Consider the following 23,836-nt stretch of genomic DNA (forward strand, 5'->3'; position numbering starts at 1 on the left):
ACACTACATCTGTGTGGTCTGCGCCGGGGCTTGGGGGGGATACTACCATCATCAGCCGCACATTCACCTGTGCTGCCACCGGTTCTGTTTTCCTGTTGCTCTCTGTGGCCAAACTGAAACATTTCATGTCTGTGTACAGTGGTGCCTGCGGTCCACGAACATTGCGGTCTACGAACAATTTGGGTCACGACCAAAAATTTCATGGAGAAAATGCATTGGTTCGCGCACAAAATTTGGTTGACGAACAGATTCCTCGAGCAGATTCCTTTTTTTATACTAGTGTAGCACCGGCGAGATGCATGTCCCAGCATGCAGTTGTAAATAGAAGGACCACGACAGGCAACCAATGAGCACCGAACCCAAATACAGACAGGAAACACGAGGCTGTCAGACGCCGAACTGCAAGATGCACACGGTGGAAGATTGACACATGCTAAATACACATGAGGATCGGACCGGGTACACACAAGACATGGGTAAACACATGTGTGACAATAGGGGAATGCAACCATTAACATTAACAACAATATGAACAACACAAGGGGTTTAATGACTGTTAAAGAGCGTGATTTCCTCGGCAAGCAAGTCTCCATGTCTCTCTCTGCTCCCGCGATGCCTCAGTCCACCCGTCGTCATACTATATTGTGCTTTTCTTTTGAAGTTTTTACTATAAAAATCTGAAAATTAATTAACAAAAAATATTATTTGGTAGGCTTCTGAACGAATTAATCGAATTTCAATGCTTTCTTATGGGAGAAATTGCCTTGGTTCGCATAGAAATTGGTTCACGACCACTTTCCTGGAACGGATTGTGTTCCTGAACCGCAGGCACCACTGTATTTATGCCTAGCTTCCACCAACACGAAGCCGGTACTGGTTCTTACTTGGTGTCTTTTGAGAACCCGCCGACATTTCCACCAGTAACAGAAACTGAGAGTAAAGTAAAGGTTCACATGGATTTATTTTGATCCATTTCAGTTTTTATAAGCTGCCGAACCAAAAACAAGTTTTCTGAGTATAACTCACTGTGCTCTGTCTCTATTGCCCGTATCCACTTTTGCCTACTTAAAGGCTCCCCCATCTGTGTGACTGACTTTATTCCCGTTCATTGTTTAACCGCTGTCCTTTTAAGGATGGTGTAATGACAGTCTGCTAAAACTTGAATTTTACCATCTGCCTCATGATCTTTTCGCCACTTGATCGCCAGAGTATTTAATTTATTCAGCCTGCAAAGTTTATTATTGATTTGCTGGCCAGATTTAATAATAAATCTTTCATTTTTCACAGAATCATAAATGACGTAACGTTATTCCGCTAATAAGCTGGCAAGTTGTTTCAAGTGATATTAGACTAAACTGTGTCGGTTATGGATTGAATTTGTCAGGTATGCGGAAGGTTTGGACTCGGTAGTCCGTCCACTTTTGGTACCGGCTTTTCTGTGGTGCTGTGCTAGAGCCCAGGGCCGGTTTTTTGTTTAGTTACGCACGTTTCCACTACAAGTTCCAGTTTGGGAAGAGTGCGGTTCGGGCTCTGGCACTGAATCAGTGGAAACGAGGCATTTATTCATCCCGGGGTGAAATTCTTGTACATACAGCAGGGTGTAAATATAGTGCAAACAAATTTAAAATGCACAAATATCCTGTAAAATAGAATATTGGAATATCAATGAACTAAATAGTTCAAGATATTAATAAATTTGTGGTATGTGCAGTTAAAGAACAGAGAGCATCGAACTTTTACTACATGTAGACAGGATGATTTTCTGGCGTGTTGTGCCACTTCCCACCCCCAGCCATGTCAGCAGGAGGCGCTGTGGTGTCCTATGGCAGCAGGCAGGAAGGGGGTGTGCAATGTTTTTTGACCCTAGTGCCACAGTGCTACCTTAGAGATGAATGGCAGGAGAGGGTCGTGTTTGTGGGGTGGCCCACTGCGTTAAGCCAGGACTGGACTTTCTCTGGCATTAGATTTATGCAAATGAGAGGCTGTATGTTTATCCGGGATGCCGCCGGGTCTCTCCCTGTCCTGAAGAGGTGTGATATCTCTGCCACAGTGAGGAAAAGACTGAGCAGCTGGTCGACGCCAAGAACGAGGTGGAGAGGCTGGAAGCTGAGATGAAGGGGCTGAAGCAGGAGGTAAGTCTAGCAAGAAGTCCAGACTCCACAGTCCAAGCTGGGTACGTCCATGCCGACTCCTGAAACACACGGGGAGCATGAATCGCTGTCCCAATCTCCCGCCCTCCACCTCCCCCCCCAGAGTATGCAGCTGTTGGCGGAGGCGCGGGCGGCGCGGGCGTACCGGGACGAGCTGGATGCCCTACGGGAGCGCGCAGGCCGCGGGGACCGACTGGAGGCGGAGCTGGCACGCTGCAAGGAGAGGCTGAACGACGTGCACTTCTACAGGGCCCGCGTGGAGGTGGGCGCAGCGGGCCGGGAGGCGGGGTTACGGCAACCGCTCGGGCAGCCAGGAGTGATGCTACAGGAGGGATGTTTTAAGGTCGTGCTCAGCGCTGGTGGGGGCAGGTTTTGAGCAGTTTTAAGCCCCCTATTGAGCTAATAATCATGTAAATCGAGACATAGTGGCCAGAAATGCTGTTTGTGCTTTAAATAGGCCTGACCCGCTTGGGCTCAGTTAAAAAACCAAGGGTTGGTACTGGCCTTGCCAAATCCCTGCTCGCAGCCTACATGCGGTGCTCTTAACTAGGAATTAAGTTTTCAATTTAATCTTAAGCTCAATACAAAGGACCAGAAGGGACAGTATTTCATGACGGGGGCCTCTTGCTGGACACCTGAGAGTCCAAAGGCTACTCAAGATGCTATTAGCCATCAGCTCTTAGCCATTTTACATTTTATGTATTTAGCGGACATTTTTATCCCAAGCACTGTATAGCCAGCACGGTTCAGCCAGTCCCTGGATCAGTCGGGGGTTAAGGGCTTCGCTCAGTAGCCCAGTGGTGAAATCGCTCTGCCAGCTGCGGGATGTTTGCTATGCTGGCAAAGCAGTGCTGCCTGTTATTTATTGCGCTTAGCGCGTATCGCTGGGGGCTTTAAACGGAGCAGCCTGCCATGGTGCTGACAGCATGAGCCTCCTGCAGGAGCTGCGGGGAGACAACGCGACCCTGCTGGAGACCAAGGCCTTGCTGGAGGAGCAGCTGATGGTGGCACGGAGCCGCTGCGACCGACTACACGAGCTGGAGAAGGAGAACCTGCAGCTGCGCTCCAAGCTGCACGACATGGACATGGTGAGGGGTGGGGGGGGGGCATCGGTCACAATCCGGGCGCCTTGGACGCTTCTTATGGCTTCTGAGCTTCTCCCCCTGCTGCACCACCGCCGACCCTTCTCTGTTCCCAGGACAGAGACATGGATAAGAAGCGCATTGAGGAGCTGGTGGAGGAGAACATGCTGCTGGAGATCTCGCAGAAGCGGAGCATGAATGAGTCTGCCCACCTGGGCTGGGAGCTGGAGCAGCAGATGAAGAACAGCGACAGCAGTCAAGGTGAGCCCTGATTGGCCGAGACTCTGTGACCGACACACAATGCAGTTACATTTTCATTCAGCACACACTTTAGTCCAAAGTGATCTACAAGTGAGGGATATGACACATAAACAACATACAGCTGTCAAGGACTCGACCAGTGAATGTCTACACTTATACCTGGGCAGTATTGGAGCAAGAGTTGCACAACATTTTCCACACAAAGCAAGAACTTAATAAAACTTCTGCATGAGCAGAAAATGCAACATAACCATTAATCAGGGTTGGCTGCTGTATGTGGCCACTGGAAACTTCTTGAAATTGCCGACGTATTTCCATCATAACCAGCTCTTGTTTTGGCACCTCGCTGGTCATCATAGGCATTTTCCGGGTGTTGAGTCTAACATCACCAGCAATAATTTCGCTCATGGTGGAAAAATGTTTGAGGAAATGGGGAAACTGGTTGTGAGGAATGTGACCTCCCTCTGGGGTGAGGGTCTGTTTCCACGCCTGTCGGGGTTTCAGCTCGTTTTCTCCTGAAGTGGCCCAGGGTTTCATCAGCTGTCTAAGCAAGACCTGGAGTGTTAAGCAGAGAGACGGAAACTGGCACAAAGCAGGAATGACCTGCTGTTATCGCTCCACAGGAGTGTTTTACACAAAACGCCCAAGTGGTGATGAGTGAGCAGCCAGTATGGGTTCAGAGACTAAGCGCAGACTGGTACTGATATTCAACGCCGCCTTTCCGCCGGCAGCATGCAAGTCTTTCGTGCTGGAGCTGAACGAGTCTGCATCCAGCCAGCTGCTGAAGCTGGAGAAGGAGAACCAGGGCCTGCAGGGCACCATCCAGGAGCTGCGGGAAGCTGCCCTAAGCATGCAGGAGAGCCAGCTGAGGGCCTTGGAGCTGGAGAAGGAGAACCAGGGCCTCGGGAAAAAGGTACTGGGGTGGGAGGTCTTGTAAACAAAAGCAGGCTCCACGTTTCAATAGCGATAGCAGCTACCTTGCCAGTAGATAAGCCTAATTTGGTGGGGGGGGGATATCTGCCATGTGAACCTGCCACTGAGTGACCGCGTGAGCTGTGTTTGTGTCCTCGAAGCTGGAGAGGCTGCAGACGCTCCTGGAGCAGGAGAAACAGACCAGCCAGGACATGGGGAGTCTAGGGGAGGAGCTCTTGAAAGGGAAGAGGAAGCTGGAGCGTCTGCTGGAGGCGGTACAGACGGAGAAGTGCCGGCAGGTATGGCCGACGGGGGTCTGCAAAGGGCAGCGCTGACTTCCCGCCGGTCTGCTTCACACGGGTCACTCAAGCATCCGGCATCAGCTGGGCACAGAACCCGCGAGTGTTTGTCTTTAGCCGATGAATGTGATTGTGACATCTTCATGCCTGCCTCCCAGATCTCCGACTTGACGATGGAGAAGGAGCGCCTGGCCCAGACGGTGGCCTCCTTGAGGCAGAGGGCGCAGGTGGAGGGTGAGGCGCGAGTGCGGGAGGTGGAAGAGGAGAACCGTGCCCTGCACCAGAGCATCTCCACCACCAGCGCCCAACTGACCCAGCTAGAGGTAGAGCAGGATCGGCTGCGGGAGCGAGCACAGCGAGCCGAGCAACTGGAGGAGGAGGTGGCCCGTCTGGTGCGCAGCTGCGACCAGCTGCAAAAGCAGAGCGCCGCCCTACAGGCCGCCCGTGAACATGCAGAAGCACTGGAGCGGAATAACTCTGCCCTGGAACAGGACAACAGACGGTTGAAGAAGCTGGAGGACGCGGCCCAGAACACTGTTCTGCAGCTGGAGACCCTAGAAGAGGAGAACACTGCGCTGCGGCAGCAGGTGGAGGCCCTTAGGCCAGTGGCCGCTAAGCTCCCGCAGCTGCAGCGGGAGAACACCGAGCTGGAGCGTGAACGTGCGGAGCTAGCCCACTCCGTAGAGGAGCTGCGGGGCTTGGGAAAAAAGGCAGAGCGCCTAGAGCTGAGCTACCAGGACCTGGACTCCGAAAATCAGCGTCTGCGCCAGTCGCTGGAGGAGAGTGGGGAGAGGGTCCGGGGGCTGGAGCGGGAACTGCATGACTTCGAGCAGGATAGCCAGCAGCTGAGGAGGGAGCTGGAGGAGCGGCGGGCAGCAGGGAGGCGCCTGGAGATCCTGGAGCAGGAGGGGCAGGTGCTCGAGCAAGAGCTGGGCCAGGCCGTCAAGGAGAGGAGGCAGCTGGAGAAGGAGGCGCGGCGGCTGCGGCAGCAGCTGGAGGTGAAGGAGACTGCACTGGAGGAGGGCATGCTAAGGACGGCCTGCCTGGAGAAAGAGGGACGCCTCCGAGAGAAGGAGCTGAACTACCTGAGGGAAACGTCGGCCAAGGTTAAGGAGCTGGAGAGCGAGAACAAGGAGCTGCAGAAGCAGGCCACCATCGACAGGAGGACGCTCGCCACCCTCAGAGAGGTACAGCGTGCAGTGGGATCTATACCAAAATTTTGACTTGAGGCTTTAATAGCTTTAATATTATCGGTGAAATGTAAGCTAATTATGCCATGGTGCAGTGGGTAGTGCTGTCGCCTCACACCTCTGGGACCAGGGTTCATGTTCTCCCCGTGTTATGGGGAGAGGGAAGCGTAAGCAGGTGGGCTGAATCAGTGCTGCTTGTGTCGTAGGACCTTGTGAATGAGAAGTTGAAGGGGCAGCAGCAATGGAATGAGCTGGAGAAACTCAGCCAGGAGCTGGAGAAGATCGGGCTGAACCGAGAGAGGCTGCTGCAGGAGGAGCACAGCTGCGAGGACATGTAAGCAGGAGCGCCCCTGGAGGCCATAGACGGAACTGCAGCTTTCAGTTAATACTGACCATTATAGGATCAGATATCAGATAACCCTGCATCTGAGATCATTTTCAGAATTGAAAATCAAAGTTATAAAATTATGGTTGAATTATTAAAACTGATATTTTAAGTGTGTGTAACAAAATTGATAATTTTGCTGATCGTATTTTTAGTAAGAAAGTTTTGTAGGTTGCGTACATGCAATGCTGTGAATATTTCCTCCACGTGACCTCATCCACTGTGAATGGTCATTAGCACGAGCAAAACATATTATCAGCACTAATCAGTCACTGTCGCACTAACGGTGTCCTGCCTTCAGTAGCCAAAATGATACATCAGGCGGATCTCAAACAGCCAATAATAATACAGTATACTGGCGGCCAGCTGCAGTAAACGGAACACAGTGATTGCTAAACTAGCCCTTTCCTGCGCAGGCCCTGTGGAGTACCATGATTCAATTGGACTTAATTTGAGCAACAATACAGGTCGATTCTGTTCTCTTAAGGCCTTGTACAGTGTAGTTTTAACGAATCCCTCATGCTTTCGAGGATGTTTGATTTATAGCATCTTCTGCTGTTTTTGTTGATGTGGCCACTCCTGTTCATGTTTCTGGAACATGGCGATTCGGTCTGTGGGTTCTACGGATTAAATGCAGAGGACACATTTCATCGTTGTGCAGTGGCGTGTCAACAATGACTAGTCACTTAACCTTTCGGTTAACGGATTTTTCAGAATGCTTCATGACTGCGCTCTGAGCTCCAGGGACCATCTGTCTCTCAGTTAAATAGTATCACTTCCTCTTTCCAAGTGGCGATCATGGTGAATTTTTGTAGCTCTCTGCTGCAGACACCCATCTTGGAGTTTCACCCCCCAGCCACAATTTGTCTGTGGGGTTTTCCGACATGTGTACGAGGTCCACCAAAGACCTGAGTAAAAACCCCCAACTAGGGAAGAGAATCTGACAAATCAGTGTAGAAAACATTAGATCATTCTGAGTGCGTATAAAGTCAGCTTTTCCCAGTAGCTTAAAATAGCTGGTCTTGTCTAATATGGACCGCAGCTTTATTACCTCAGATTAACTCTTGAAAGACACTGTCATGTACTGTGAAAGTTTGTCTGAATATAATACACACAACATTGTACATGATACCCTGTACCCAGGGTTTCCTCAGGCTGAAATTTGAGCAGTGAACTCAAGGATTGTGTCATGCAGCTGCTGTAGAATCACTAATGCAGGCTTTTTTCAGAAAGGAAGTCCTCCGTAACCCTGAGCCCTACAGTCTCTCTCGTGATGTACGGCAAATTACGCCAGAAAAGAAGGTTGTACTGTAGGTCTCGACGCCACTGTTAAGACTGCAGGAGCTGATCTATTCTCTCGCTGGGTGTGAATCGGTCTGTACAGAGAGGCTTTTGAACGTCATTTTAATATGTTCATTGTTTACTGGGATTTTTTAGTAAATATAAGATCCTGGAAACCAAGATTGATTCGACGCTGAAGATGACGATGGAGATCCGTCAGGAGAAGATCCAGGGCCTGGAGTCAAGGCTGCAGGAATCTACTAACTTAAACCTGCAGCTGCGCACGGAGCTGGCCACTGTAAGCACTCCCTCTGGCCTCCTACCTGGGCCAGCAGATGTGGCCGGTGCTCTCCTCCCGCCCGCGCCCTGACAGACCCCCAAGACCACGGGGCACATGGCTTCATACCCAGAGGTCACTGCTGGGGAATTCCACAGAGCTTACGATGAGCTGGTACCCCCACAGGTGAAGAGGAGCCTGGAGGCCCAGAAGCAGAGGCAGGAGGAGGCCCACCTGTATACCACCTCGCCCAAGGCCCCAGGGCCCAGGAACCTCTGGGATAGCAAAGAGAAGTGGGAGACTGAGGAGAGGGAGGCGACAGCAGAGCTGCTCAAGCTGAAAGACCGGCTCATCGATGTAGAGAAAAATGTGAGACTGGGGAAGGGTGAGGGGGCAATGGGGGTTGGGTTAAGGTTAGATGCTCCAGGGGGCTGGACTGTGGCCTAGGTCCACCTGTCTGGTCATGACTCTAAGGCAGCAGTTACTAATCTGATCCTTGAGGAAGCCCAGACAGTATATATTTTTGCTCCACATTTTTTGGGAGCAAAAATGTGGTCTTTCTGGCATGGAGCTTGGAGGGAGCAGCAACATGGACCAACTGTGGATCCCTGAGGACCAGATTGAGAAACACTGCTCTAAGGGCCCTGGGAGGGAAAAGCAGACATATATTTCAGATCAGTACAGGAGTGCAGGGATCGGGGACCTACAGCGGCTTGTTTTCCGTTTCATTTGAGCTGGTGGTAATGCTGATATCTTTCTGGGTATGAGTGCAGGTGGAATGAAGAGGTTTAAGAACACAGCTATAAAACTAAGCTGCATCCACAGTTTATGAATAGTTCTGGAGACTGAGGGCAAAATATGTTAGATACTTTCCAGTCATTGTAGCTTCAGTTTTTAACCTTACGACTTGCAGATGCAGATATGGAATGTTAACAGCAATGTTTATAAGAGTTGACAGGCAGCCATTTCGTAAATCGGAGTCTTTGAGCAGTTGCAGTTATCTGACACTGCTCCAGAAAGATCTACGGTCATCTGCAGCAAGTCCTGGCTTTGGCTTTTCTCGTAACCTGTGGTTTCCTGCAGAACGCTGCTCTGGAGACTGAAAAGCAGTTGCAGAGGGAGCAGCTGAAGCAGCTGGATGTGCAGAACACGCAGCTGAGTGCGCAGATCCTGGCTCTGCAGAGGCAAACAGCCGCCCTGCAGGAACACAACACTGCACTTCACATGCAAATGGCCAAGCTGCAGGTCAGGCCCATGCCAGGCTGGATCAGAACCTCCAAAATGAGCCTTGTTTAATCTGCTCTGCTGTTTTGCTCCTAGGACAACACAGCTTGTCCTCTTACTTCGTGACTGTCAGCTATAGCTTGTCGCCCCCTACAGGTGGAGAGCTCCACGTTGGGCTCCCAGAGTGCCTCTCTGCTGGCCCAGAACACGGCACTGCAGGGTCAGATGCAGGCTTTGGAGACCCAGGCGGAGAAACTGAGACAACAAGGCGAAGAAGAGCGGGCAGGCCGTGAGGCGGCTTTGCACGAGCACGAGCGTCTCCTGGAGCTGCATGATCGGCAGGCAGCCGAGTATGAGCAGCTCATCGGGCAGCACACGTGCCTGAAGGGCACTCACCGTGCCCTCGAACAGGAGCACCGCCTGCTGGAGAGCAAGTGCGTGCACATGCCGGCCATGTAGCGAAGGATCAGGCGTGGATAACATCATCCCAGATGAAGGGCACCTACGGGTTCTGCTGTCGTATTTGGTGATATTAGATTGGTTGATGGTTGTTTGGTTAGTCTGGTTGGTTAGGTTACTTGGTTTTAGTTGGTTGTCTGGTTGGTTGTTTCTGGTGGTTGGTTTGATTTGGTTACTTGGTTTTGGTTAGGTTACTCGATTTTCGTTGGTTTGTTGTGGGTGGTTGGTTGTTTGATTTGGTTTGATTGGGTTAGTTGGTTGGGTTACTTTGGTTTAGTTTCAATTAGTCTGTTGATTGGTTAATTGATCAGTTGGTTAGGTTGTTGGTTTGGTTTGATTAGTTGGTTAGTTACTTGATTTGGTTGGGAATGTTGATTGGTTGGTTAACTTTAATATGTCATTTTTGGTTTTCATTTGCCTTTCTCCGATGACTCTCTTGGTTATAGCAGTAAATGTCCAAAAACACACCCGCATGCAGGGATAAAGAGGTTATGATCAGGGTTACGATCAAAGGTGTACTTCTGACAAATTAAATGTGAAGGAAGTTTACTGGGTTATTTCTATTTTCACCAAGCATTGGCTGTCAAAGATCTGACTTGCTAGTGTGGCTTGTGCGTTACAGGGAGGGGGGGGGGGGGCTGGGGTGCTATAGCAGCAGGTCACCCAGGCTCAGTGTCTGTACTGGGCCGTCTAATATGAAGCTGTAAGCCCCATTGGGAGCCTTGAGCCCTTGTGTGTCTGGATTCTGCACGTGTGAGCCAGACGCTCGGGTGGCGTCCGCGTGTGGAGCGGCTGGGTGAAGCTGCGGCAGAGCTTGTGGGGCATCAACCAGACAATTTCTAACAGAAAATGCGTAAGAACCTCCCCCCTCCATTGTCTCGCTGCCTCTTCCTGCTCGGTCTCGTTAACTGAGGTTCAAAGTGACGATGCTGTTTGAATAATTAAAGGGTCTGTCTCCATGGTCTCCATGGCCCAATTTAAGGATCCCCAGAGATGATCTGTGAGTCCATGCACCTGCTCCATATCACAGCACCCATCCCTGTACCCCCACCCCCCCAGACATCCGCATGCTTTGAGGTGTGGCTCCTCTTTCATTCGTTAATAATTAAGGGCTCAGTGTTTATGGTCTGTTGGAGATGACCCCTCCCACCAAGCTGATCGTCCATGGGGACACTCTGGAATATTCAATGAATTTGAATCCATTTTATTTTTTAATTTCTTTATCGTGTGGCTCTCCAGTGTTTCTCTTTCGAGGTGCAGATGAGTGGCTGAATGACATCACCCCCTGCACCCCCCTCCCCCCCCCCGTGACTTTTGACTCCTTTGGCCCGATCTCCAGGTATAGAGAGCTGCAGACACAGCGGGGGGCCATGGAGGAGCTGGAGGCCGCCCTGCTGCAGGAGCGGGAGAGCCTGGGGGAGGAGATTCGCAAGAATGCACTGGTCCAAGGGGACAACCAGAACCTGAGAGTGGAGGTGGAGCGGTGAGCAGGCAGCAGTACAGCTGGCATCATCCCCAAATCTCTGCAAAATATGTCTCATATTAAGGCGCTGGGGGGCAGTAATGACTGATAACCGATATTGCCGATGTGATCTCTTTCAAAACTTACTTTAGTTACTTCAACAAACATCTGCATAAACAGCAGCAAGAAATTCTAAGATTTCTAGCGGCCAGTGAGTGATTTCCATTCAGGCTTCATTCAATTTTTACTGAGACAATAGTTCCCTCTACTGGCTATAGGTGGTATTTGCATCGCATGGTAAGGAGTTCGAATCAGTTTTATTGGCCAAGTAAGATTTGCTTCGGTTAGTTGGTTGGGTTACTTTGGTTTAGTTTCAATTAGTCTGTTGATTGAACCACACAGAAAAGACAATGAACTGTAAGGTCAGCATATAGCAATGTAGTGTGTGATTCCTGAAAGATTGCACAGCAAATAGTGTGTAACGATGAAAAGTTCTAGTCGGGATAATATTTTTATGGAAAATTAAAAAATGGACTGGCCTTCATACAGCATCTCTGCTAACAGAACACAAGCAAGAGTTATGCACTCATTATGTCTTCACCCATGTGACTTGGGCAGTGGGCTTTGATTGGTTACTTATTCGCTCTGTGCTGGGAGGCTGTGTACAGGACTGGCTGCCGTTTTATTTAATATATAATGTGCTGAATAGTTTGTTTTATGATAGGGAAATATGAAACTGAAAGACCAGTGTTCTGAAATCGTCACCCTTTCATTCTACTCCGCCATGCCTCTTTTTAAGCATAAAAGGTTCCTTTACTTCAGGGGTGTCAAACTCAATCGCACAGGGGGCCAAAATTCAAAGCACACTTTAGGTCGCGGGCCGAACAGGATCAACATTTATTGAACAGACTAAAACTAAACGTTTCTTTGAACATAAATATGAATCAGAACAGACTGGGTACAATATTATTACAAAATAAACAAACTTAAAGCAACTTAAAATATTTTGCTCTCCATAAAAATATCTCCTGTCAAAATGATCAAAATTCAAAATATGAATATGCTGCAAAAAAACCTGAAAATAAAAATAAAAAAACTGTGCTTTTAAGTGAAAGTTAAAATAATAACAAATCAAAACATTCCATTTTCTTTGCTCTTGTGCCATTCTGTCAGAGCTGAATGCTTGGCATCTTTTCTTGGCAACAAGTTTATTTATGTTTAGAGTAAGGTTCTGTGTTGTAGAGATTCTCTCTCAGCCACATTAGCTCCACAAATAAGAGACGCTGGTTAACCGGCAATGTCAGTAAACATATACTCAGCCTCCCAACAGTTTTGAAAGGCTGTTTTCAGAGCTCTTTTCTCTTGGCCATACTTAGGTGCTAGCTTTGACTTGAAATTAAGGTTTTATACATCAACAGAAGCTTGATTGATATGCGGGTAGCCTATAGTCCGCTAAGCTTTTGCACTGCATTATGGGATTTGGAGTTTGTGTATTATCAGCACTTCATATCGCCGGGCCATTAAAAAAAATGTCAGCCGGATATAATTGTATGCTGGGCCGATTGTGGCCCGTGGGCCTTGAGTTTCACGCATGTGCTTTAGGTCACATGGCCCTCTGTCTGACCATCTCCCTGCTGCCCCCTACAGGCTGACACAGACACACTCCCACCTGCGGCAGGAGTATGATATCTTGCAGCAGCACTTAAAGGAGCTCAAGACATCCATGAAAGAGACACAGCTGGAGCTGAACAGCTGGCGGACACGATATGACCAGCTGAAGGAGCAGCACCAAGGCCTGGACATCTCCTTCACCAAGCTGGAGAACCAGTGTGAGGTGCGGCTCTATGCTGGTGCTATGTGGTGTAATGTAGTTAAGAGCTGGGCGATATCATATCGATGTTGTATCGCACATGCACAATAATCACCAGGCTTTCAGATGACGGATGAAACATTTGGTCATTTGTTAAGGTTAAGTTGATTAGTAGTACAGCAAAAATATTGATGCATTGTATGATGCCAAAAAGTCAGCAAATCAGTATAAAGTAAGCATATCCTCATGTTTAATAAATGTGTAACACTTGGGAACTTGGCTGTTTATGGAAGGGATTTAACCTTTATTTTAAAATCATTTGTTACCTTTATATTTAGATGACAAATACACGAAAATGCTTCCTTCTAGGTTACCTCAATAATAAGGAACGTCGTAACAACAGTTCTGCGCTACTATTTGGTTCCGTTTACGTCCTATTTGGTTCCGATCGTGACCGATCTACGTCCTATACTTACTTTAGTTTTTGGCAATCTCTAAAAAGAGCTCCTATTTCGTGTTAAATCTATTTATACAATCAATCGCACGACAGCTCTTTTCCATTTTACATGTGTTTTTTGCGGCATTCCGATCGAACGCTGAGGCTGCCCCTCGGTGTTTTTTGCCACTCAGTGGGTGTGAGTACAGTGACTTCTGCCAGCTGTGACGTCATGCGCATACTCTTCGCAATATGAGGAGCTTAAGATAAGACGAGTACTTTACGTTTTTAACAGAAACCAGTAGCACAGCGATTTGCAATCTATGTAAAATAGTTTTGAGAGGAGGGAATATAGCATTTAATGGACAATCCCACTTAAAGCACACGCAACTGCGAGACAAAAAAGCAATGTATGATTTGGGAGTCGCTGTTTTGCGAACTCACTGCAGCTTGTGATACAAAAGGGGCTGTCATCGCACAAATTCACGGCATCAGTAACACGAATTATAACTTTATAATTGTCCGTCAGATGAAGTCTGCACTGTTTCACCTGCCCTCACGATTTTCCTTGCGAACTCATTTAGTAAAGTAATCGCAGACCCTACGAGCCATATCTGCAAAGCTGAAAACAACACTTATCAGATGTAACGCTACTTTAGGAAATCTTTTTAAGAAATGGACAGGCTTGGATGCGAAATATATTCTACACTCACCAGTTTGAATAGACACAAAATATAAGGACCGCCGGACATAGAGGGAAAAAAACAGAAATTTCGAGGATACCTCCAGCACTCTTCTCCCAGTACTGGTAGTGCATTTCCCGGTGCATTAGACATCTACATCTACGGAGTGCAGCGCTTGTTAGAAAGTAAATTTTCCATAAATTTTTCCGAGAACGAGGTGGCACGAAATTCGACGGATGCGGCCGCCTCGTAATTCTCAGTGCAGGAAAAATCCTGTATGCTCCTACACCCAGCATCTAAAGCGCATCCTCTTCGCACCACCAGAGGGCGTCAGATCCAATCCTGGCTGATTACTTCACCTTTCCCAGAAAAAAAACTTACCTCTGATGATGACGCTTGATTTAAGTTGTTTGAACGTGATATTCACCCCCCCCCCCCCATCCCAAAGCTGCTGACTCGTCTGAAGGGGAACCTCGAAGAGGAGAACCACCACTTGATGGGGCAGATCCAGGTCCTGGGCCAACGGAACCAGGCCCTACTGGAGCAAAGCATCGAGAGCAAGGAGCTGTACCATGAGGAACAGAAGCAGTACATGTAGGTTTGAGGGTCCAGTCCCTGGTTTTACCCCAGATCAGTGCCTGTAGGTGTGATGGTCCAATCTGTGGTTTTATTCCAGATCAGTGTGTGTAGGTGTGAGGGTCCAGTCCCTGGATTTATCTGTGATCAGTACAGAAATTTGACTTTGTGTTTTGTAATCTCCCCCTTCAGTGACAAACTGAACACACTTCGGCGTCAGAAGGAAAAGCTGGAGGAGAAGATTATGGATCAGTACAGATTCTACGATCCAATTCCAAAAAAGTGAGTTTTCCATTTGGACGATATTGGGATTTCTGCATGAAATATTTCTGAGACTGATGTTCTGTAGAATAAGCTAATGTCTCCCGCTTCTCACTTCATCAGGAAGAACCACTGGGTTGGTGCAAAAGCCTTGGTAAAATTAATGAAACCAAGGAAGGACAGTCTACAGGAACGTGTCCAGAATGTCCCAGAAATGTCCTTATCACCGCCTTTGTCCCCGGGCTGTCCCGGTGGGGCGTCCCCACCTCTGCCTCCTCGACAGTCCTGCCTTAGCCTGGAGTCTGTGGCCTCCCATTCATTGGTGGAGAATTGCATCCCCTCTCCCACAGCTGTACCTAACCACAATGCCAAAGGTAGGGGGCACCCCGGGCAGGGGGCAGGCTACAGCTTGTGGGAGTTTTTTTTTTTTTTAATGCCTGATGATGTAATGATGTGGCTTTAGCCTTAGTTTGTGTAGAATTTGGCGGATTTGTCATCTGTTTGCGGCTCCATAAGTGTAAATTTATTCTACTGAATCGTCTCACAGCTGCATCGACAGCTGCTTTCGGTAATGATGTAAAACTGTGGTTTTCAATTATATATACAAGCTTAAAATAAGGGAGTATTAAGCCTTTGGGTTGAAATTTTAACGGGGCTGGATGACACTTTCAGAGAAGATAGAATTTCTGTTTGTGCACGGAACCCAACTTGGAAAAATGGAATCTTGTGAAACTACCTCATACATCCACTAGAGGGCGATGGAATCCCATGTCATTAACCATGGTCGTTACCCCACAAGCTGCCTCTTTCCTGTATGTTTTGATGATTTTGGTGCTCGTCTTACTTCAGGTTGCTGAGTATTGGAGTATCCTGCTTTTCCTCTGTTCTGTTTGGGTCGTATCTGGTAGCTCTATTAACCCGACTGGTTTGCCCTCATTCTCCCCCACGTGTCTCGGTGTGGCGTGCGATGGCTCCAGCGCCCAAACGATTCCCCTTTCGGAAGAGTAAGAGCCACGAGAGGATGAAGCCTCCTGGGACGCCCCCCCAGCGGCACACACTGCCCAGCCGCCTGCGCTTCTGGTCCTCCCACGACTCCCTGTCCAGCCCCAAGGAGCCCCTCTCCTTTTCCCCGATTGGCCAGTTCTGACACACTCAGCATCCAGTACACCCCCACCCCCCATCCCCGACTTCCATTCAGTCACTCTTCCAGCAATGGTGACTAACCCAAACCCCACCTACATGCACCCACCCGCTGCCTCACACGCACCAGGGATCTGCCTGCATACTGGCAGGTACCCACCAGCCTCCTTACACACTCATGTATAAAAGATGATAAACACTAGAGGAGACGGCGCCCCCTAGTGTGACACTACACTCAGCGTCTCCGATGTGCTCCGACACCGAGCCGCACAGGCATGGGGCCTGTTTAAAAGCAGCCGTAAGTAGAATCTCCATGCAAAGGCTTACGCTGGGTGTATCTGCTCGCCCCCCCCCCCCCCCCCCCCCCCCCCAAGCCAACTGCATCTCCTGGCTGACAAAAGGCGTCCTGCTTCCGCGTATCTGCAATGCTGTGCTTCCGACCAATAGGTTGCTAGTTCAGTTCCCGAGGAGGATCCCTGAGTTTGGGACACCCCTGTGCCGAGTGACCATCCCCGTGTCTCCATGTCTCCTCGCTGCAGCTCTCTTCCGCCTTCTGTCTTCCGATCCGACGCCAATGATGCTTTTCTGCCTCAGAAGTGGCCGCTAAATGTTTTCTGCCTTATCATGAGAAGTATGAGAACTGACATCCACCAACATGATGCAATCGATCGTCTTTTGCTACCCGTCCTGCCCCTGTTCTCCCCCAGAAAGCTGGAATCCGCTGGGGCAGACTCCCTTCTGGATGTTGTGTACTTCCTCTAAAACCCAGCCCACCAATAAAGACTTTTTGATTAAAATTGCCCAATTTGCTGGTTAAACAGCACATGCATACTTCCTGCTGCGGCCCTGGCTTCACCAGAACGTGACCCCACATGATGAAATAATGAATTTTTTTGCGAAACCTGTGTGTGCTAAACTCTGCTTCTCCATCTGCCTGTAGCCTCTCTCTCCTTCATCATGTGGGGTCACATTCCGGTGAAGCCAGAGCTCCTCGGCACTGCTCCACGCCATCACCCGTGCTCTCAGAGCTGACCACGTTCTTCCATTGTTTTTAGCTTTAGACAACGGCACAGCCTCGAAAGCGATGGACCCCTACAGGACACCAGGGGGCAGCAGCGAGAGCGTGAACAGCCCAGAGGGTGTGCCTGTCCGACAGAAGGGCGTGAAACTCGGGTACTCGGCACACTCTACCTCAGCCATCCATGCCATGTCTGACACCCGGCCAGGCTGTAGCCCCCAGGGTAGGTTGCTGGGTTTATAGATCTCTCTGAACCTGCCTGGGGAGGAAAGCTGAAGGTTCTTATTTCTCCAGGATTCAGCTCCGAAGTTTCCCCGCCTGCCCATCTCGCCAGCTTTGGACATCAGACCAAAGGTAACGGCGTTAGGCTGGGCTCTGAGGGGACGTGCAGGGGCTCCTCCTGCTGAAACCCTTCTGCGCCTCGACCCGGTTCTGCGGCCGCGGTTTAGCGATGCGCCGTTAGCGTGACACCCAGCCGTGGTTCCCTCCATTATGGGAACCTCCAACAGAGAACTGAGAATTCCCAGAATTCTTAGCTGTCAGGTCGACAGTTGGTTAACGGAAGCCTCTCACACACACACTGACAGACGCAAAAATAGCCTCCGCTGTTAATGGTTTGCAAACTTCTGTTTTTTTTTTTATTATTCCCGAAATGAGACCAGCATAAGGTCAGCAATACAAACGCTTCAGTGAATGTTGTGCGTCTCCCACATCTTCCCTGTCGTTAAAACTCCTCTGCTCCTCTCCGCTTCCCCCTGGTGTCATGCTCAGAGTCGTTCGCCTGTGATGACGCCACCGATCCGCACTGGGAGCTGAAGGCTGAAGAGGGCGTCACGTTCCCCGATGACACACGGCGACAGGATCGCCGTCCTCGCCCCGGCCGTCCTCGCCCCTCTTCTCCTGGCAGTGAGATGGTCACCCTGGAACAGTTTCTGCAGGAGAGCAGTGTTCTCTCAGCCCCTATTGTAAGGATACTGCCTGCTATGATAGTGCTGCTTTAAAGAAAGATCTATCACTCTTTATTTGCAGATTTGGGTTGTCAAAAATCTCTCATCCAGGTCAGGCTAGTAGGGGGTGGGGGGGGGGAATGGCATCCCACTCCATCACAGGACAAGTACATGCACACGCATACTACGGGCTATTTAAAGACACCGATTAGCCTAACTGCACATTTCCAGACTGCGGGAAGATACCCACACAGCCAGAAGAGAGCAGGGGGGTGCTCTTTATATGTGGATTAACAAACCTTCAGATTCGATTGCTGATGCTCTGCCTAGATCTCGGATTCCTCGGCTCTTTGAAACATTCGTCAGTGCTTGGGGCAGGTTTATTCAGCGTAAACAAGGTCAGATCACAGATATAAACAGAGCCCTGTTCACTCCGGAAGCCCATCCACCATGCCTGTGCCTTTCTTATAAGAGGAACCGATTGGTGCAATCAAAATAATTGTGCCTATATACACACAGCGATTGGGCAATGAAACTCATACCCCTGGTTTTAGGCCACAGTAATTTATTAGTATGGTGTTGGGCCTCCTTTAGCGGCCAATGCAGCATCAGTCAGTCTTGGGAATGACAGATACACATCCTGCACAGCGTCCAGAGGGATTATGGGTCGTTCCTCTAGCAGAACAGTGGCCAGGTCACTATGCGATGCTGGTGGAGGAAAACATTTACTGACTCGCACCTCTAAAACACCCCAAAGTGGCTCAATAATATTCAGATCTGGTGACTGTGCAGGCAATGGGAGATGTTCAACTTCACTTTCATGTTCAAAAAAACCTCTTTCACCTGTCCTGCTGTGTGCGTGGGTGCATTATCATACAGATACAAGGCACCACCTTCAGGGTTTTTTTTAACTATTGGGTGAACGTGGTCCTCCAGAATGGCTCTGTAGTCCTTGGCAGTGACACGCCCATCTAGTACAAGTACTGGGCCTAGACATTTACTGACCCATCTCAGTGCTGTACCGACCATGAATGCAGCTCCCGATGAGCAGTTTTGGTGGAAGCAGGAGAGTTTGGCAGCTCTGGTTTGTTTTTTTGGGCACGATCCGAGTTGGTACCCAGACATCCTGTTCAGGCACCTTCCTCTTGCCTGCACAGTTACTCCTGCTGCATATGGTCCATCCTTCGTGGTGTTTTGTCCAACATGACCCTAGGTACTGTCGCTCTCGATGCACCACAAAGACTTGCTGTCCTACTCACAGATGCGCCAGCAAGACGCACACCAACAATTTCTCCTCTTTTGAACTCTGATATGTCGCCCATCATAGTGTGTTGATTGCAGTATTTTGTAGTATTTTACAGCTGTGCTAATGCTCTGCTAATCCAGACCTTCACACACACTGTTCTTACTGATGGAATGTGCAGTCAGTGAAGACTGGGAACCAGGGTGTGTCAACGTGGGTGTGAAACCTCAAAGACTATTTTTACTAGTGCTAGTTTCATTGCACAATTCGTGTGTGTGCGTGCGTGCATATGTGCGTGCGTGTGTGTGCATGTGTGCGTGCGTGTGTGTGTGCGTGCATATACACAGCACAATTGTTTTGTTTCACTCAATTCTCAGTTTGTGTGTGTCTGGAAATTTTTATATAATATATAATGTGTGTGTGTGTGTGTGTGTGTGTGTGTGTGTGTATATATATAAATAAAAAAGCAATGAACAGCTTATAAGGCTACAGTCCTGCTTCTAGGAGCCTGTTAAGATCTTATCTTAGCAGTAGACGTCACACCTAATCTTAGTTTCCCGTTCTTTCAGACCATCTCTGTCATCTCTGGCTGCTTTCTGTTCCCAGTGTTCCTTGTTTCACATTGTTCTCATTGTGTACTGCGCTCTTACACTGACCCTGGAAGCAGCTTGCTGCTCAGTGTTCCTACAGTCTGCGAAGCCCCAAAAATTGTGACAATTGTAGCCCCGCTTCCCTTTTTTTAGACAGGAAATCACTTTCAAAGTGACAGCAAACCGTGCCAAGTGACAACGAAAACAACTGGGCCTCGCGCTGCTTCTGATATTTGGGTTTCTCATGCTGTTCCATATGTTCCTTATATTTAGGTTCCCCTCCCTGCTGTTCACCTTCGGGCTCCTCACATTTTGTTCCTCATGTTCTCAGTATTTTTTATTTCGATTTCTTTCTCTACCGTTCATATCTGGGTTGCTTATCTTTTTTCCAACTGTGTCCTCCAACTTCCCATGCACAAACTTCAGATGTAGTTGGCTGTCTTATGTAGGTGGCCTGATGAAAATCTGAGCTTGGCCCTTGTAAGATTCACGATTTTCGTTATTGCTCATTGCACAGTAAGGTATGTAGGATTCCGCTATACACGCCAAGAAACATCTGGAGCCATCACAATATACATATCAGTCCAAGCAATCAGCAGAGCTTACTAGTTACTAATTTCTTATTTTCTAATCCAGGAAATTGGTGAGGTGATTTATGCCACTGGATAGATTGCCCCCCATGGGCTATCAATTGGAAGATCATTTTTTGCAGTGCTTTTCTGTATGTGTGACTCCCCTTTTCCACTGGCTCTAGGTGAAAGCCAGTAGCTGGGAGGACATGCCAGCCCCTGATGCCTGCCCCTCCCCGTCTTTGCAGGACGGAACCAAGGCACCTACCAGTTGTGCCACACCCACTGTGAAGCCCTTGCCCCTAGGAGGCACCGGAGAGCCCAGAGCCCAAAAGCCAGGGCAGAGCGTAAAACCGAACATACGGCTGCCGGAGATGCCTACTTCTTCACAGCAGTCTCAAACGCTGCCCAGCTGGGTGGGTGGCAGCTTGGGGGTGAGGGTCTGTCCCTCACAGCCAGCGGACATTCGTGGGGGCCTGAGTCGGACCTTCAGCCTGGCGTCGGCTGACCTTCTACATTCCAGTGGCCCTGAGAGCTACAGGCCGGAGGGGAGTGACTGGGGCTCAGGGGATGCGGTGTTGAGGGCGCGGGTGGTGGCCCGAGAGAGGCCTCAGTCCGTCAGACTGGGGGGTCCCTCCGCCCCACCTGTGGATGTGGGCTGTAGGCCCCTGGACCCACGCAGACTGTCCCTCGCTCCGCCCAAGGAGAGCTTCTCCTTGGAATCCCTGCTGCCTTTGCCGCAGCACCATTCCTCTTCCTTCTCCTTGTGCGGGAGCCCTGGCTACACCTCCAAGCACGGCGTGATAGAGCAGCATCCCAAAGGTAACCCAGGCAGTCCCCAGCTGCCTCAGCATCGAGCCACTGAGATAGCCATGGTGACGCCGGTCCAAGCAGTGCCGGTTGTTAAGGAAGAGGACGAGAGGGAGATGTGGCAGGACGTCCGACAGGAGAGCTCCCCCCAGATAAAGGGGCAAGAGGCGCTTGGGGCTCTCAGCGTCGTGGACATGTATCCCAAGAGCACCCCTGCCCCCCCAACCCCCAGCGAGGACCCTCAGACCATCTGGTATGAGTATGGCTGTGTGTAGAGGACAGAAAAGCTCCTGAAAGCCCTCTGACTGTGTGCTGGGAGCGTCCTGCAGACACACACTTACCAGGACAGGATTCTCCAAGCAGAAGTGTTCTAAAGAGCCATGACAAGCATTTGGAACCATCCAAGACTCCGTCTCCAACTCCGGTCCTGGAGAGCTACCGTCCAGTAGGTTTTCTATCCTACCTGGCTTCTGATGAACCACACCTGCTCTCAGGTAAATACCAGGAACAGGTGTGGTTCATGGGAAGCCAAGTGGGACAGAAAACCTTCTGGATAGTAGATCTCCAGGACCGGAGTTGGAGACCCCTGGTCTAAGAAGTGGCGATCTCTTTCTTCTACAAAGGGTGGAAGAAAAATGGCCTTAGTTTAGTCTGAACTGATTATGTGAAGGATGCTCAAGTCCTACACTAAATAATATCTACTCTTGGATGGAGGCTTTTAGGTCCACGGTTGACTTTTAGCGCTGAGTACGTTACTGTTTCTGGTGGAATGGGAAACTGGCCTGGCCTCCAGCAGATCCATTCAGGACCAAAGGGTGACGTCGTGTGGATGACGGCCAATAGGAACCCACCTTTTAACTGGATGTTTTTATAAACTTAACTTTGCTATTGGTGGACTTTGTATGCAAAAAAAAATTGGAACTGCGCCTGTGTCCAAAGAAAAAGAATAATGAAAGTGCCCATTTGAGAGCCTAATCCCATAGTGCTCCTGCAAACACTGAACATTTTTATTGTTGCACGTAATTTTGTTGTAAAAACCCAGGTCAGGCTTAGGTAGGCCCTGGGGGGAGGGGACAGTGTGTGTGGGGGGGGTGGGGGTGCATTTTTGTGTCTGTCTACTGTATCGTTCATGTGTCAAAACAAAATGGCTGCATTAAAGTCTAAATATGAAGTATGGAGTTTGAACACTGGATGCCTTTCTTACTCTATTAAATAACTTCCTTTTTACTTCCTGTCTGTGTCGTAATGCATTTCAGTTTAGTTGTTTCACCAGGCAAATAGGGAATTGAGAAATGTGGGAGGGGAATTTGAAAATTTGAAAAAATGTACGAATTTTACATTAGGTTGAACCTTATTGTCATTCTTGTGAGTCCAGGGCCAGTGAAATCATCTAACCAAATGGAAATTAAATGTATACAAATACAGTAATTTCTGAAATGATAAATTTTAGGGATGACTTAATTACCTTAAATACCACTTAATTGCGACATTATATTGAGCCACAGCTGCGAACGAGCATGATGTCAGCAGTTCGTACAAATTTTGAGAGAAGGGGCGACGACAGAAGTCTAAGCCGTCTAGGCTCTGTTCTGCTCAACAGGAGGAAGTGTGTGTGTGTGTGTGTGTGTGTGTGTTATATTACTAAACACTAATGTTTGTTTGGTACTTGGTAACGCCCCGGTATTGGCATCGGGACAGAAAAAGTGGGATTGATGCATCCCTAAAAAAATATGTATAAATTACTGTTCTGTGCAAAATATGCATGAGGAAATCCATAGCATAAGGAGCACACAGCAAGTACAGAGAGGATGATTGTGCTGGGAAATAGGACAAGATGCAATATACACTGAACAGGCATGACATTAACAGCACTGACAGGTGAAGTGAATAACATCTGTCGTTATATATTAGGCAAGTGAACAGTGGGTCCTTGAAATCGATGTGTTGGAAGCAGGACAATGGGCAAGTGTGAGGATCTGAGTGACTTTGACAGGAGCCAAAATGTGATGGCTAGAGAACTGGGTCAGAGCATCTCCGAAACGGCAGGTCTTGTGGGGAGTTCCTGGTACGCAGTGGTCAGTACCTACCAACAGTGATCTAAGGGAGGCCGACCAGTGGCAGTGGCCTCTTTCAGCCAGATAATGAGCCACACTGCATTAATTGCTCAGGAACGGCTTGAGGAGCATGAAAAAGAGCTCAAGGTTTTGACTTGGCCTCCAAATTCCTCAGATCTCAATCCAAACAAGCATCTGTTGGATGTGCTGGACAAACAAGTCTGATCCATGGAGGCCCCACCTCGCAACTTACAGGACTTAAAGATCTGCTGCTAACGTCTTGGTGCCAGATACCTTGCACACATGGGTCCTGCTCAGCAGCCATTCATAATACACCAGTTTACTGCAACCCTTAACCTATATACTAGCAAGTCAGGATTAGTATTGCCACCAGATCGTCTCCTAAAAGTCTCCTAACTTCTACTATTCATACTAAACCCTAATCCTAAATATAGGAAAGGTTAACAGGCCTGATACACTGTAATAAAATGGAAAAATACCTTAAAAAACAATCAGATAAAATACCGTTTCAAATATAGAAAAAGAACCGTAAATGTAAATACAAAATATTTCTGTATTTAATACGTTGTTTGACTTTTCAATTTTTTTTATGCAGTAAAAATACTGTAAAATACCTTAAATTCACCGTAAATGTAAAAACTTAACAGTGGTATCCAAAGCTTAGATTGGAGAACACGTATTAAAATACAGTTTTAA

General features: G+C 48.7%; 1 protein-coding gene across 2 annotated transcripts in view; it reads left to right on the forward strand.

Annotated features, from left to right (window-relative positions):
- LOC125714434 (protein Daple-like) overlaps positions 1 to 22,136 on the forward strand; it is a 40,274-nt gene extending 18,138 nt beyond the window's left edge. Inside the window, exons 9-29 of one of the 2 annotated variants that reach the window (XM_048985048.1) lie at positions 2,051 to 2,132; positions 2,254 to 2,412; positions 3,092 to 3,238; positions 3,349 to 3,493; positions 4,225 to 4,406; positions 4,567 to 4,704; positions 4,863 to 5,891; positions 6,101 to 6,228; positions 7,717 to 7,858; positions 8,024 to 8,206; positions 8,921 to 9,082; positions 9,218 to 9,495; positions 10,860 to 11,003; positions 12,630 to 12,816; positions 14,360 to 14,505; positions 14,680 to 14,769; positions 14,872 to 15,122; positions 16,944 to 17,129; positions 17,201 to 17,260; positions 17,678 to 17,871; positions 20,504 to 22,136. In XM_048985048.1, the coding sequence (XP_048841005.1) occupies positions 2,051 to 2,132; positions 2,254 to 2,412; positions 3,092 to 3,238; positions 3,349 to 3,493; positions 4,225 to 4,406; positions 4,567 to 4,704; positions 4,863 to 5,891; positions 6,101 to 6,228; positions 7,717 to 7,858; positions 8,024 to 8,206; positions 8,921 to 9,082; positions 9,218 to 9,495; positions 10,860 to 11,003; positions 12,630 to 12,816; positions 14,360 to 14,505; positions 14,680 to 14,769; positions 14,872 to 15,122; positions 16,944 to 17,129; positions 17,201 to 17,260; positions 17,678 to 17,871; positions 20,504 to 21,340 (4,870 nt within the window). In that variant the 3' untranslated portion in view covers positions 21,341 to 22,136. Of the gene's footprint in view, positions 1 to 2,050; positions 2,133 to 2,253; positions 2,413 to 3,091; positions 3,239 to 3,348; positions 3,494 to 4,224; positions 4,407 to 4,566; positions 4,705 to 4,862; positions 5,892 to 6,100; positions 6,229 to 7,716; positions 7,859 to 8,023; positions 8,207 to 8,920; positions 9,083 to 9,217; positions 9,496 to 10,859; positions 11,004 to 12,629; positions 12,817 to 14,359; positions 14,506 to 14,679; positions 14,770 to 14,871; positions 15,123 to 16,943; positions 17,130 to 17,200; positions 17,261 to 17,677; positions 17,872 to 20,440 lie in introns of both variants that reach the window. The other variant, XM_048985047.1, reaches the window with a different exon arrangement.
- The last annotated feature ends 1,700 nt before the right edge of the window (positions 22,137 to 23,836 follow it).

This window comes from Brienomyrus brachyistius, chromosome 19, assembly GCF_023856365.1.
Source record: "Brienomyrus brachyistius isolate T26 chromosome 19, BBRACH_0.4, whole genome shotgun sequence".
NCBI lineage: Eukaryota > Metazoa > Chordata > Actinopteri > Osteoglossiformes > Mormyridae > Brienomyrus > Brienomyrus brachyistius.